Below are 15,400 nucleotides of genomic sequence, written 5' to 3'. Positions count from 1 at the left end.
CCAGATGGTGAAAAAAATCTTGTGCCAGCCCAAGTCATTTTTGTTATTTGCTTTAAAATAAATACTTCAGAAATGGACAGAGAGTACTACAGAGATTTGCTAAGGGCCTTGACCCAGTTGCTGTCCTATTTCCATTACCAGCAATAAGGGCACTGATGTTAACATTATTTGAAGATCCATAAACCTCTTAAGCAATTTTACTTTCAATTAGAAAACATCAGAGGCTACCATGCATGAAGAATTAAGAAACTGTGGCTAAATAAAGTCAGCAAATAGGGTTTGCTTACCTACCCTAAGTGAACTGTGAGATTTATAAAATATCACAGTCTGTCTAATTGGAAGATTTGAGGTTCATTTTTAAAGTTTTCGAGGTTTCCTCTGAAGGATAAAAGAAGAACATCCCACCTCTTTAAAACAACAAGCCCCTGGGTTTGGAGTTTAGGGCCTAATTATTGCTGAAATGACCCCAAAAGTGTGTACACATTAAAGCTAATACATTGAAATTTATGGAAATCCTAATTAGCTGCATAGAACTAGAACCAAGCAATCTACACAGGAATTCTTAATGACATGTAATAAAAAAGTGATTCTTGTGTTAACATTTTGCTGGTAGCTGTGTGTGTACTGATGGTAGAAGTTAGATGGTCTGCAAAAGCAATTAACTAAATCACTACAATACATCCCTAAGCTGATTATTTACAATTATATTTCAAATTTATGGATGTACTTTTAAAAAAGAATAGCTCCACGAGTCTGAGTTCCAAATTAATATAAAGAAAATAATAATTTATTAATCTGACCTTTTGTCAGGCAATTAAATAAAATGCTTTGATTCTCAGTGCTTTTGTTGGGTCACAAATTTAGAGGTTATTTGTAGGACAGAATAATGGAAAGGAAATTAACCAGACAAGACCACACTTCCATTAATAATAAACTATTTTACATAATGACTTTAAAAGCAATCTTGTCAAAGCACTTATGTACTAAACACCTGTGACAGTGTTGCTGAGGATGCCAAACGGCCCCCTCTCACCTGTAACCTTTCCTGAGCTGCGTAATTGGATATGTGCTCACACTTGAAGACATTAACAAAGCAACAGTCATTGTCCGCTCCAAAAGACAATTCCTACTTGGAACCATGGTTCCAAGGCCTGGCTCTGCCCAGAGGGATAGAAGCCCACTAGATGAAATGAATGTGGCTCTAACTACTACTACTGCAAACACAGTGACACAGTCCACATGAACAGCAGCACAACTGGCTGCTGGGAGTTCAGTAACACACGTGTGGTCAGTTTTGAGCCCGCCAAACCTTATTCTGTGCTTAACACTTTAAATAACCTTTATATACTTAGAGTGCTTATGAAGCGAGTTGGCCTATTCAAAGAAATGGATTATGAGAATTGTGGAGCAAAAGAATTTGGCAAGGCCATTCATGTGGTCAATTGAAATAGACACTGAAAAGTTTCAACTGTAACCTGTACACTAACCTGTCCTGTAACCTCACCTTATACACATGGTCATGTGGTGAAAAATGTGAGGTATTCTAGTGCCCCCTAGTGTATACTGCTTCCAGGAACACGTTCCCCTATCTGTAGTGCTTTGAAATTATGTAGTACAGCTACAGTACAGCAGTCTTACTCTATTATTATATTTCTAGATTTCATAATTTATTACATGTTTTTTTTTTACTTTCTGAATCTGTTTCCACTTTGCTGTTATTCTTACAAAGATTACAAAATTATTTTTTACACATCTGGAGACATGCATTATTCCTTTGCTTTTAAATCCCAGCAGCCTCTTACACCCACAGTGCACTGAGTGAACATTTTAAAATGCTGCAGAGGCCTGTCTAGACTGACACTGCCTGATTAGACCTGCTTATCTCAGCCTGCTGGCCTTTCCTGTACGTCTGCGCACAAGATGAAGCTGAACACCCTTACAAAAGACTCGTGTCCCCATTTTTATTCCCAATGGAGTTATTTGTTGTGTCCAACAAGTTTGCTCAGAAGTACAAATTTAAAATGGGCACTCATGATTCATTGCCCTTTAAGTGTAAAGTAAGGAGAAAATGGCTTTCCATTGAAAGGAGTTGCTCTTTTCAGTTGTCATACTTACTGAATTATTTACAAAGTGATTTCTAGTTACTGCCAGAGAGGCTATTCAAAGGGATATTCTTGGGGCTTTTTCTTAGGTAATACTTATGCTTTGTAACATTTTTATTTGGGATAAAGTTATGCTTTTAGAAATGTTGATTGCAGAAAAACTAATATATGGTTATTGATGGCTTTAATAAAGGACTATGTTCAAAGAGATAATACTGGCTAGCAGTAATAATAAGGTTTGTTTACAGAGCTTAGAAAAAACGAATTGATCGTCAGTTAGCTACTTACGACCAAATGAGCTTGAGTGGCCTCATGTTTATATTCTTTATTATATTCTTAGCTATAATATTCATTTATTCTGATTGATTGGCTTTGAACATAGTAGCTTTTGTGAATAAGACTATGACTGAAAGGGATATGAAATCACACCTGGTGCCTACACAACAAAATGCCATACATTTCTGTCCAGTTCAAAAATTTGTATTTAGGGGAAAATATATATAATTCCCTGTGATCCAGGCACACTGCAAATCACACAGAGAAAGTTGCATGTGGAAAACAAGTGAAAAAAGACATCGGCAATAGCTCGTGAATTAGAGCAGACACTTTGTAAAAACACACTGAATGCAAAAGCAGGGACATTTCTCAGTGCCCGTCTCATTAATGATTACTGTGTTAAATTATTGATTTGTTCTATATGTACAGCAGACCATATTTGTAACTGGGTGTATATTATCATGGTGACTTCCTCGTGTTCAAGAATGAAGTGTCAAAATTGTGTGTATGTACAAACTGCTGTACAGGTTTCTGATATTTTCCAGTGTTCTAACTATTTCCACTTGCTTTTTCCTGATAGAAAACACCAGAGGCTTTGAGTGAATTTCTCATGTTCGGGAATATATGTATATTGCATCTCCTGTACTTATGTAATACACTTCCTCGTGGTGCTCTTGCTGGACTGCAGCCATCTACCAGTTACTTGTGTTGGATGGGACAAGGATCATCCTGCTGCCTTCTCACGACACATTTGTGGAAGTTGATAGCTCTGTCCTGTCCTATTACCAGTCGCAGGTGGGATTTGGCAAAGCCAAATGGTGGAGTTTTTCACCATTTCGGTTTCTTGTCTTCCTGCCTTTATTTTGTCATTTTTACCATAACATTTTAATTTCCTTTCTGCAACTAACCACCCAACAGTAGCCACTACAAGTCTAAGCAGACAAGGGAAATAAACGCATCAACCTATGAGAAAGTCAGTGTTGGGGCACACTGGGGGGTATGCCAGTACATCACTGGGTGATGGAGAAACAGACAATTTAGAACAGCCAATCATACCTATATTATTCTATTATACAGGCTGATTTCCCCATGGCATTAATTTCAGGCTATATGTTATGGTTTATTAGTAAAAGCATGATTGAAAAAGCATGGATATGTGCTTTAAAAAAAAATGACAATCAAACACCTCCCAAATCTATGTAAGTGGCAACAGCCATTTAACATCAAGACACCAGTGCTGTATGGATAAATTGGTTCTTTTAAAAGGTTATTAAAATAGTTATTAACATGTAAAGCTATTTGACTACAAACATTTATTACCTGATCATATTTTGCTGTAAAAAATGAAACGTTAAATATTCAGGCAATATTTCACATATAGTATTCCACAGTAATACTGCCTTGAAAGGAATTACAATTAGTCTTCCATAAAGAAGAAAACATATACTTATAAATTATTTTAAAAGTGAAAGTTAAGTGAAAGTCTGGAAATTATATTAAATTAAATTTATATAATATAAATTATATAAGTCTGTACAGCACTTATATTGAGTCACAAATACTGTAGCTTAGTTAGTAAAATGTATTAATCCTTGAAACCTGTCCTTACATATACAAATGGAAACCATCTAAAAAATAATCCAAGGGGAATTCCTCTGCCTTGTTGCAGTAGATGAAAAGTGCCACAAATATGTGATTCCCTTTCTTTGTGAAATTGGGCTTTCAGAAATATACAGGAGTCTGATTATTATTATGATTATTTTTTCTACAACTATTTCTGTATGTTTTTTGAACTGAAAAGACACGTGCCTTTGCATTTTGTAGTAAAATCACTGATACACAACATTCTGCTCCCTGTAGAATCTGAAACCTCTTTGTTAAATCGTAACGTCTCCCATATCAAACAACTGCACAGATGATTGTAGGGTTAAATAGGTTTTTTGTGACAGTTACCCACTCCTCAGTATCCACAATGAATTAATTATGTGGTGGGGGGTGATTTTATCATATGCTTTACTCCCCCAGTACAAAATATCTGCGCCGGATCACTTCCTCTTTCAGGGCCATGTGAAATAATGAATGAGCAAGCTGGATCACACTGGCACCATCAGCCCAAAGACATGCTGTGTGATAGATATACACACAGGCATGTGCCTTAGGGTTTTATAACAGTAAAGATATTAAAATAAGGATTTTTCAAAATCCCAAAATATTTATACAGAGGCTTCACATATTCACAAAAATATTTGAGGATCTTTTAAAATCTTTAGTTTGCTATTCTTACTGTTACAGTCATATTAAGAAATAAAAGGTTACAGGTATTCCAAATCATTGGTTTTCTTCTCCCCAACATGTTCTGCAATGAAGAATACACTATTTCTGAAGATTAGACAATTAACCAGTGTAATTGTGTTATGGTAGCTGGATTATGCGTAACACATTCAATTGTCAAATACAAAAAAATTAAAAACAGGAGCCTCATACTGTAGGCTTTCAGCATTAGATTTGAAAATCTCTCTCGTTTGGCGCAGTGGTCTGCTACATCAATGTGCTCTATCTCCCTAAAGAATTAGAACCTGGTTTTCCTTTTCCAGCTTGAGCCCTTCACAGGCTACAGAAGGTAATTGTTTTAACAGCAGTAGTCATTACTTTAGCAATTTATTTTGCTTTCAAATTTAATCGCATCCATGATAACATGGATTTCTTGGGGTCACCTGTTTGCGTTAAAAAAGTGGCCGGGCTTTATGGGAGTCAGGACCGGCTCCCGTGACACTCACTGCCCCACACCAGGAAACACGATGTAATGGAAAGTTACTGAAGAAAAGTGTTTTATCCTAAAAATGTCATTTACAGGCAGAACTGTGTTGAAAAAGCAGCTGGATTCTGTGAACAAAGTGTGATTGTACCCAGCGAGTCAAGGGCACAGGATGTTTTAATATGTTTATCTGCCCCAGCAAAAAAGGCAGATACAAAACTGCACGTAGCTGTCTTCTCTGTCCTTCAAGGCTAAGACCTAGGACTGGAAAATTACTGTCTTGCCTGTCTTTGTATTACTAACCAACCATAATGAAGTAAACAAGTTGAGGTGTTTCACCAGCTAAGTGTATAAAATAAGGGACCTTTGCCTATTTTACTTTGGAAATCAGCTTGCACTTGCTGCACAGACTAGTGGTTGCTGTCTTTCCCTATTGCGCAATATGAATAAATGCCTTACTGAGTGAATGAGAACACCTTTCTTGGTTCTTCTTTAATAAAGATTCCACGACAACGACTTACTGGATGGAGCTCTCAATGCGCGTGATGGTGAGGAAGGCCGCCAGGTTTGCAGTGTATGACGAGATGACAATCAGGGCGAACAGCCACCACACTCCCATCATCATCCGCGTCGCCAAAGTGGTGTAGGGCACTTCGCCACCTGAAGGAAGACAGAAGAAGAGATCCATGTGCAGGACTGCCTGTAAGGTGTGGAAAGGGCCTGATATCAGCCTCCTACAGGACACACATCATAGAACTTGTGTTTTATAGAAAAAGTAATCAAAATTCAATTGAACAAAATCATACATGAACAGATGATTACTTTAAATAAATGCACGCAGTATTTCAATACAGTTCCACAGTAATGAAAACATCCATATTGTACATAGGGTAGTCTGACAGTGTTTTCCAGAAACAGAGCACTCCGAATGAAACACATGAAATCGGATTTTGATTCCTGGCTTCTCATTGGGATACATCCAGTAGGCAGTATGGTTCAAACCCAGACATGGGGTTTGGGCTGACTGACTGCTTTCTGGGGCATTTCAAAGCCCTAGAGTCGGCAAGGTGGAGGCAAATAACAAAATGAGTCTGTTTAAGCCATGAGCTGATTCAGTTAGTCAAGACGTTTGAAATCCAAATGTCTTCATTAGCCAAGATATTCCTCCTACATGTGCAAAATTGTATTTCATACACAGTTGTGGAATGGAAAATGTCATTTTGTCAAATATGACTAAGTAATGAACTGTGGAAGCATGGCCGTGCACTCCTGAAACACTTCAATGGTAGATGTTTAAAGCCAAATCACACTGCTATTATTATAGGTCACACACTGTATTTTACTCAGCAGTGGAAAGAGTGGTTGAAAGTACAGGTGCTCAGCATAACGTTCACACCTACCCACATTTCCTGACTGGAAATAATACCACAATAAATATGAATATATTTACAGAGAGAAAACAGGGGGATGTGGAGGTTTCTGTGCACCACTATGAGACAGATGAAACAGAATTCAATGCATCATAAGAGGTGTGAATTACATACCACATCTGACAAATAATGCATTTGCTCTATTAGAGGGTTCTATCTATTGTAGGCTATTTCAAATTAGCTTCATTTTTCTCTGTGAAGCATCACATTCACATGTGTAATAAGTAACAGGCAATTTCTCTCCCTTCAGCAAAAAAAACTCAATAAAACTTTCAACACCAGATGTCTTTATTGTAGGCTTCTGGATATGTGTCTTGCAATGACAGCCTTTGGGCAATATAATATTAGCATACAGCTCACATATGTGCTGCTTTGACATGTAAATAAAAAAAAACATTTTATTTCTTCAGAATTAAACTTGATAGATGTGCTTGCTTAAGGATAAAATTACATTTTAATTAACTGCACTGGGTATGTTGTCATCTTTGGATACTGTTGTAAGTTGTTTCGCGTGAAGGGCAAACTGTAATTATAGGTATTAATCACTTTGCACATACAGAGACGAAAATCCCAACATATGTAGATGATTTATCTAGGCTGGACCTCCTCTGTCTGCTCCTGTTTATTCTTGAAATTAATGTTTGCAAAACACTAGCAAATTAATATGCATTCATATGGGATCTAAGTTCTTGTTGTATATAGATAGAATTTTGTTTTGAGCATAAAAACCCTATTTATTTTCAGTTGCCAGAAAAGGGAAAGGATCTAAAGGGAAAGAAAAACACAAATTAGATTATACACATTTTAGAGTAAAGATTTCATTTAGAAATCCAAATTAGATAATATAACAAATGTTTGCAAAAAGTCTGATCATGTCTTTCTTTTGGAAAGATGGGAGGGGAGAAGTACCTATAGGAAAATGTGAAAATGTGAGGCTTTTATTACTCACAGAGCTGATAAATTCAGATCAATTTCTTTTTCTTCACTGTTGTCCCCAAAATCAATAATTGTTCCCATAGTTTACATACTGTAGTAATGTTAGAAAATTCCAAAAACAATGAAATAGAGAAGCACCAGATGCCAAAGTTAGGTTCAAGTTGATGGCCAGCTTGCTTACTAATCACAAGAACGTTATACTAATTTCTAATTTCATATTACCACCACAAACAATCTAACACTTCACAGTTTTGCATTACAGACATAGACAACACACCACATATGGTGTGAGTTAAAATGATAAGTAATGCAACAACTAAGATACTGTGAAATAGAATAAGGAACATGTTCCAGGGCCATATTTCAAGCATCGTCAGCATCAGAAAAAGTGTGCCTTCATAGAGCAGGAAATAGTGAAGTAAGTATTCCTCAAAGTCAACACAGATAAGGACACAGAGAAACACTCACAGGAGAAGGAAAACAGCAAATCCACTTTTGCAAGTTGCAGAATACGACTTGTCCAGGTTAGTTCAATATGAACAAAAAGTATTGCTAGCTTACCAAATGTCCCTTGTGTTTTAAGACTGGTCTTGTGTACTTGATCAAACTGTGAAGCCCAGCTCTGGGCAATCTGTAAAGTCTTTCTACTTTGCTTTGCAGGGCTTTCCATGAATGCCTCAAGTCTCCACTTATGACTCTGTAATTATGATTACGCTGCAGGAGCAGAAGCAAAATCAAGAATTAAAGAATTTTATGACTCCGTCTTTTAGGGCTACAGCTCTCTGTTGCCTTGATTTTCTACCATCCTGAGGTGGATAAATGATACAAGAAATCAAAGAGAAACTATTTTCACTAATAAGGAAAAATACAGGAAACATAACTTGTCTCACTGGAATAAATATGCTTAGCTTTTCTTAGATCATTTTTCTAACAATATTTGGAAAAATTGACCCCTGCTGTGTCAAAAACCATTAACTGTGTCTTTTAACAATTAGCAGCTTAAATCAAATGCTGACTGACAGCGTGAAACAGTGATGTTTCCAGGTGGAAAAAATATCTTTGAGGATGTGCAGTATTAACTTAATTCAGACGTGAACTAGAATCCTGCCGAATGGCACCCTGTCAGGAATGGTCCTCATTCTGAGGCAGAACATCAAATATGAAGTAAATGGATTTCAGAATAAAGCTACCATCTGTGATACTGTTCATATGCTGTAGGAGCTTTATGTAACTTTCTACACCAGGGAGCTTGCAATCTCTCGAGAAGCACCTTCAAGATATGTTGTGTCACACTCTCTGGAGTTCCTGTTTTTCATTTCTGAGCAGTTCTAAAATGAAAAAATTCTGGCAGAGTTTCCATTTGGTTTCAGTATTGAGTAGCTCTTTGTTTTTGCCATCTACCTGAATCAGGTGTGAGCCACCTGAAGAAGGCTTCACGGCCGAAACGTTGTATTTCCTTTCTTTTCTGCCTGGAATAATCCCGTTACCTGTTCCTTTGCAGCCTATGCATGCTGACGCAGCTACCTACTTGAACTACAAAGATAAAGATGGATTTATAAATTTGCTAGTTTTACATCACCCATAATCTATTTTAGCTGGAAAATAACACAAAGACTGTGCTTGCCATATACACTTTGTTATTTACAAACATGTTGTCTCACATTTGGGAAAACCCTGCCTGTGAATAATTCAATCAGATACTGTACTAGAATGGGTGTAAGCAGGCAGACAACCATGTAATGTCAGCAGACACAGACAGAAGCTATAATAATTTCAGAAAGAACCAAACCAGAATAAAAAAAAATATAATCCAGAATATTACCCAAGTTAGACACATCTCAAATGTTAAGTACAGGGTACAAAAACTTTGTTTTTCTGAACATTTCTGGAAAATAGGTAGCTTCTCCAAAAAATGATAAAAAAAACTTCAGACTCTTAGAGAAAGAACTGAAGTTTCATTTAAATCCTTTTTTTTTTCATAAAACGTCACCAATCCTGGGATGTCAAGTGACAGACTGGTCTGCCAGAGAGGGGCTGAATTTCATGGATTCAGACTGAAATCTGATTGTTGCAGCAGGCTCTCAAGCACAGTGACTGCAGCCGGGGGAGCTCTGCTACCACACATTCCTCCTTTCAATGTTTGAATCAGATATGCACTTTTCATGTTCATGTTTATGTATGAATGCACAAGGAGGAACAGAGACCAGGTAGGAGGTGGGTTCACACTATTTGCTGAATAATATAATTTACAACAGTGATATTACAAGGAATCTTGTAAAGAGCAATCTGAAAGCACATGAGCCTGGTTTTCCAGTGTGCCAGAAGTGAGAACTTAAGTCACTACATCTTGCTCCAATTACCTCTTCTGCTCTTCTTTTTAGAAAGAACCCCTGTGCCTAAAAAACAAATATGGCTCTGGACAATCTAAACAATTTTCACCTCATATTCAACCTACCTTTACCTTGCAAAATTTTTAGAATGTACTGTCGCAATTCAATCAAACAACTACAGGATCTCATTGCATAAAAACTCCATTCTGGTTTCAGACAGTTACACAGCACTGAAATTGCCCTTGTTAGTAGCGACTGCTGATTCTGGTTACTTTTATCATTTATCATTATTCTCCTTGATCTCAGTCTTGCTTTTGACACTTAATTATATCATCTTACTTTATCATCTTGAGACTGTGTTTGGAGTTTCTGACATGGTTCTTAAATAGTTGAACTCTTATTTTACTGAACTTTTGACACTTTGTCTGTCTTAGGGGTTTCAGTTCTGATGTTGGGTTTAATAAGCCTGGTGTTCCTCAGGGCTTGATACTGGGCTCCCTACTATTTACCATTTACATGTTCACACTTAGTCAGCTATTAATCTGAATGATCATTTCTTCACCAAGGATCCTCAAATCTACTGCATGGCCATACTAAACCTGACAATGAAGCAGCTGTTTCTGCACTCTCTAACTGCATCTCTGCCATAAAATTTCCTCCATTCAAACTGTGACATGACTGAAGTCAAGCTTCTTGGCACCTCTTATAACCTATCTGAAGCCAATCCTATCTGCGGATGGCAGTGTACTTCAATTTCAATCTAAAATGAAGAATGTAGCAGTGTTATTTGACCCAGGCTTGACTTTTGACCCACATGTGCAAAACATATTGAAAAAACATTATTCTTTTATCTCAGAAATAAATGCAAGCATGCCACTGATTAGTACTTCATGATAGAAGATAACGACGACCAATCTGGTATTTAGCGATAAAGTACAGTTTCACTTTCATCAGTACTCGCGATTATTATTGCCTGAAGCGACACAATACCATATGCGTTCATTTTTGCAGCTACATCGACGGTAACGAGATTCTGAATTGTTAAGAAAAAATTGTTGTAAAAGCAACAGAAAGCACAAACTTCTATAACTACAGTCCTAGTTATATAACGATTTTAAGTATAAGGATAAACTACTCCAAGGATTCGGTCCACCTGAGCCAACAAGATCGTAATAATGTTGACACCCAATAACGTAAATAGTAGCTGTGGATTTGGGGTTAGTGTAGTTACAGTATTTGACCATTGACAAAGTACAACTATTTTTTAGGGCACAAGTTAAGTAAGTGAAGTAAGTTAAAAAATCCTTTGGTCCAAAACTGAGGGGGCGGGATAGTTCAGTTGAGGGGGAGACACCCCATTTTGCCCCCCCCTCGTGGTGCCAGGTCTGTCTATAGCAGTCCTTATCTTCCTACTCCCCACCTTGCAATCTTTGTTCATCTGATTATGGTCTCCTGTTTGTCACCCAAGCTCACTTATTCTCTGTGGCTGACAGGGTCTTCTCTTGTTATACCCAAGGCTCTGAAACTCTGTCCCCAAGGATATCAGAAAGTCACCTACCCTGAGGACAATCAAATCCAGACTCAAAGCCTTCTTCTTCAGAAAGGCTTTTATGTAATAGGTGTCTATGTCTACTCCTCTTTTACTACATTTCTAATCCCTTGCGTTTCTTTGTGGTTATTTTATCACCTCCCTTTTTTACTGTTTTTGTTTCTTTTAACTGTGTTTTTCACTTTTCATGTAAAGTGCTTTAAGAAGATATTTTCAAGGACAAAATTAAACATAAAGGTTAGGTTATTAATATTGATTATTATTGACTAATGGTAATCAAATGAGGATCATTCACAACCCTCTGCCTACATGAATGTTGTTTGAACGGCAATTATTTTTAAGCACGTTCGTCTTGTGATTTAAACCATCCTCTGGTGCAAGAACAGCTTCCCTCGGTTTGGTGGAGCACAGTGAAAATCAAATGAAAGGCAGAAAGCTGCAGTGCCTTGTCTTTATAATAGTGTCAGACTATTTCAAAATCTTAGTTTTTTTCTTGTTTTTGAGGTACATATGTTGTTGTTAGCTAGAGATTTTTTCAAAGATGTCTCGACTCTTACCGAAGACTGCAGGAGTGTGATAAAAGAAAAGACGCATTAAATAACACTGATGTTTTCATCTCTAGGAGATACAATGTGCCAGATGTCTTACCAGCTTCATTCTCAGCTGCTCAAGTTCTACAAACAGCATCAAATAACTTATTTCAAGTTGTTCGCAAAGAATAGTCAAAGGTTTATACAAGGTAACCTTAAAAAGCTTTAAATCTTGGAGAAGCCTTGGAACACCTGAGACTATTCTCTGAGTAGTGCTTTTAGTTTTTTTTTCTAGCAAAACCTTATCATAAATAATGCACAGGAACACTCAGCCAATATCAGGAGACACTGCCTGTTTGTGTTTCACCTATAAATTCTCTGAGACCTGCCGGTATAGTTCTTGTATTAGCAGAATTTATGCAGCCCGTAAGGCATTCCTTAATGGGGCTTCCTTTCAAGCAGTACCTCACATTTACATACAGTTGTGCTTTGAAGTCTTTCTGTACTTTAGAAGTACCTTACAGCACAGCAACCCTGCATCTTTCAAAGCACTGAATCATGACAATGATCTTTTCTTCCTTTCTTTATTAAAGCAGAGGTTTAATCCACAGAGGTTTTATACACTTAGGAAGACACACTGAAGTACTGAGTACAATGGAAATTGCACTAACATACAGTTATGATACAGAAAGTGATGACATACAGTGTGTCTAAAGAATGTAGAATGTCTACACTGAAGAAATGGTGCAACTATGATTTTATATTTTGACACGATACTGGTATTTAAAAAATATAAAAGAAATGTTATGGAAACATACATGTTTTGTTTGTAATGCCTCTACAGGTCTACAGACCATCTAATTACTTGCACTGAGAGTGCAAATGTCTAATGAGGCACAAAAGAAGCTCCCAGGTCTACTGTATTCAGTGAAATAGTTTAAAAACAGATATCAAACAAAATGTTCTAAATCAAAGAAAAAAATCTAAATCAAAGAATCAATATCAGTTTTCCATATGAAATTGAATATACTGCCAAAATGAACACATTACAGGGTTACAAGGTTAGGATCAGGTATGATCTCCCTGAGCATTAACAGTCTTAATGCATAGACCAGCCTCTGAATAGGCTACTGAGGATATTCTGCCAACTAGTGAAGGCTGGCTTGTCAGGATTGTCTTCTGTTGATAGGACAGGTGAGGCAGTCCCAGCAATACTAAAGTGGCCACAACAAGATCTTGATAGTGCTTTCTTGAAGTCATGCTATTGTTATCTAATGAATTACGATGATCAATTTCTGCTAGAAAGTACTTCCTAGTGAAAAATAACATCTTACTTTAGTATGTGTAAAAATGTACCACAAATGGTTGCATTTAAGTTGTTGCACATTTACATTAGAATGATGAATGAGAATGAGATGAATGAGATGGATTCTTTCATGAAACCGCTGGATGATATCCTTGGATCAATTAATTACTACCAAATTGTATTAAATCATGTAGATCTGGGTAGACGTGCCTGCTCCCTTGACCTAAAAGTAAGTTTTCTATGTTGTGCAACCAGTTTCAAATCATACACTTTGGTGTGCACTTTACAAGAGTTTGGTTTTCCTGCTGCATTAGACACTGCTTACATAGTGCTATGCAGGAAGAAAAGGTGGATGATTAACAGTTCTTTCAAAGCAGAATGAGGGGAGAGTTACTGCTTTGTTTTCCCATATTGCCTGTATGCTTGACTGCTTTGTATAATTTATACAGAGATACAGCCATTGTAAAAGTGGGAACAGCAAATGGCACCAGGAAACAATACGTTTAGATTTTGACTCAGCATCCCCAGGGCTTCTGTTTAAGGTCAGACAAGATCGCAGCAATGATGGCTGTTTGCAAAGCAGAAAAGTTCATTACCAGAACTCCATGTGCTCATTAGAAAATGAAATGTCAGAATTTAGGGGTGTATGTGTGAATACAGGAAAAAAACAGGAGATCTTTTACAGACACAGATGCAGGCTATCAGTACATGACTTTAGACTTTATGCCATTTTAGACAGCTATTCAGTGTGGTGTGATAATTCTATACTATTTTTTTAAATAGGGAAGAAAAAAAACAAACTAAAATATGAATTCCTTATGGAAGCAGATAAGTCCCGTGACAAAGTTGATGATACATCAACAATACACAGTGAACATGTTTCTTTTATTTGAATTTTGTTCACATAATCTGTTTCATCAAATGGAATCCACATAATTATGATTTTATAAATTATCACTAAAAATTAATGTATGTGTATGTCGCATTTGAGGATAATAAAAAGGTTACTACAAAAAGCTGACCAAATACAGGAAGCAATGCAATAATAATAAAAATAGTATTAACAGAAATTTTCTCTTTAAATTTGCAGGTATTTTAATCTTTCTGAAAGCCACTCAGCAGGGGAATCACTGTGGCATTAATGGAGACTATAACCTTTGTTCACATCAGTAAGGATTCTAATTTTCTGCATCAGTAATAATAATACTGCTAAAGAAACAGTGTTCCATCACTGTATTAATTCCTATTTCATCAATGTTCTTAAAGGCCAAACATTTCATTAATGCTAATTTAATTAAGTTGGTGTTACCACATAAAAGCACTTGTGCTATGTTTATAGTTCTTCTTTCACCATTCCGCACACAATATTGGAGCGTAAAGGGACATGGTATGAAGTCTTTTGTTCACAGGTACTGTACAACTGCAGCCAAAACATCCATCATCAAAGCTAAGTGGAGAAACATGCACTATTGATTTCTGTCCAAGTACAGCTTGGACTACAATGACAATATAACTTATAAGTGCCTAACTTATAAGTGCGTATGTTTACTGCACCATTACTTTAGAAAACCATATTATACTGTGCACGTTATGAAAAAAAACACTTGGGAGACTTTACTTTATTGCAAAGGACTTTCAAGATGTTCAATAGTTTTGCAATGAATAGACATTTTGGTGCTGTGCCTGATTTTTTAAATATCCTTGAAGGCGTTGTGTTTCAGAGCAGAGTAAGTAAAGAGACGTCTGCTTTATCTCCAAGGCATCACCTCTAATAAACAGCTCTCAAAAGCTGCACTGAACTGTGCTGTGACTTCTGGCATCCCTACATCTTCCACTGAAATTCTGTTCCTGCTGTTCATCTCCTTTTTCATCCTACCCTCTGTACTCTGTAAACCTCTGTCACGTACCTTTTTTCTTTGCCTTTTCAACAAAACAGAATATTTTATAATAAACTGCACAGGGAAATGAAAACCTTGCACTCAGAGTTGCTTTTTCCCTTCTATAGCGCCCTGTAAGTGAGCCAGCATGAATTGGAGGTGCAATGTGACTCTGACTCATAACACTGTAAGCTCACAGGGTGTGCTGTTGTACTGCGGGTTGAAGAATCTCAGTCCCACTCCAAGGCCACTTGGAGAGTCCTAGGCAGCCACTGAATGACACAGACCACCAGTGCCTGGGACTACAGG

General features: G+C 37.0%; 1 protein-coding gene across 1 annotated transcript in view; it reads right to left on the bottom strand.

Moving 5' to 3' along the window:
• Positions 1 to 15,400, bottom strand: part of grid2 (glutamate receptor, ionotropic, delta 2) — a 226,683-nt gene that overhangs the window by 76,269 nt on the left and 135,014 nt on the right. The window contains exon 12 of the mRNA XM_088911157.1: positions 5,655 to 5,793. Coding sequence (XP_088767283.1) covers positions 5,655 to 5,793 — 139 coding nt within the window. The remainder of the gene's footprint in view (positions 1 to 5,654; positions 5,794 to 15,400) is intronic.

The sequence above is a fragment of the Atractosteus spatula genome, chromosome 3 (assembly GCF_055471065.1).
Source record: "Atractosteus spatula isolate fAtrSpa1 chromosome 3, fAtrSpa1.hap1, whole genome shotgun sequence".
NCBI lineage: Eukaryota > Metazoa > Chordata > Actinopteri > Semionotiformes > Lepisosteidae > Atractosteus > Atractosteus spatula.
The sequence above is the reverse complement of the archived record's forward strand: the minus strand, read 5'-3'. Positions and strand labels throughout refer to the sequence as shown.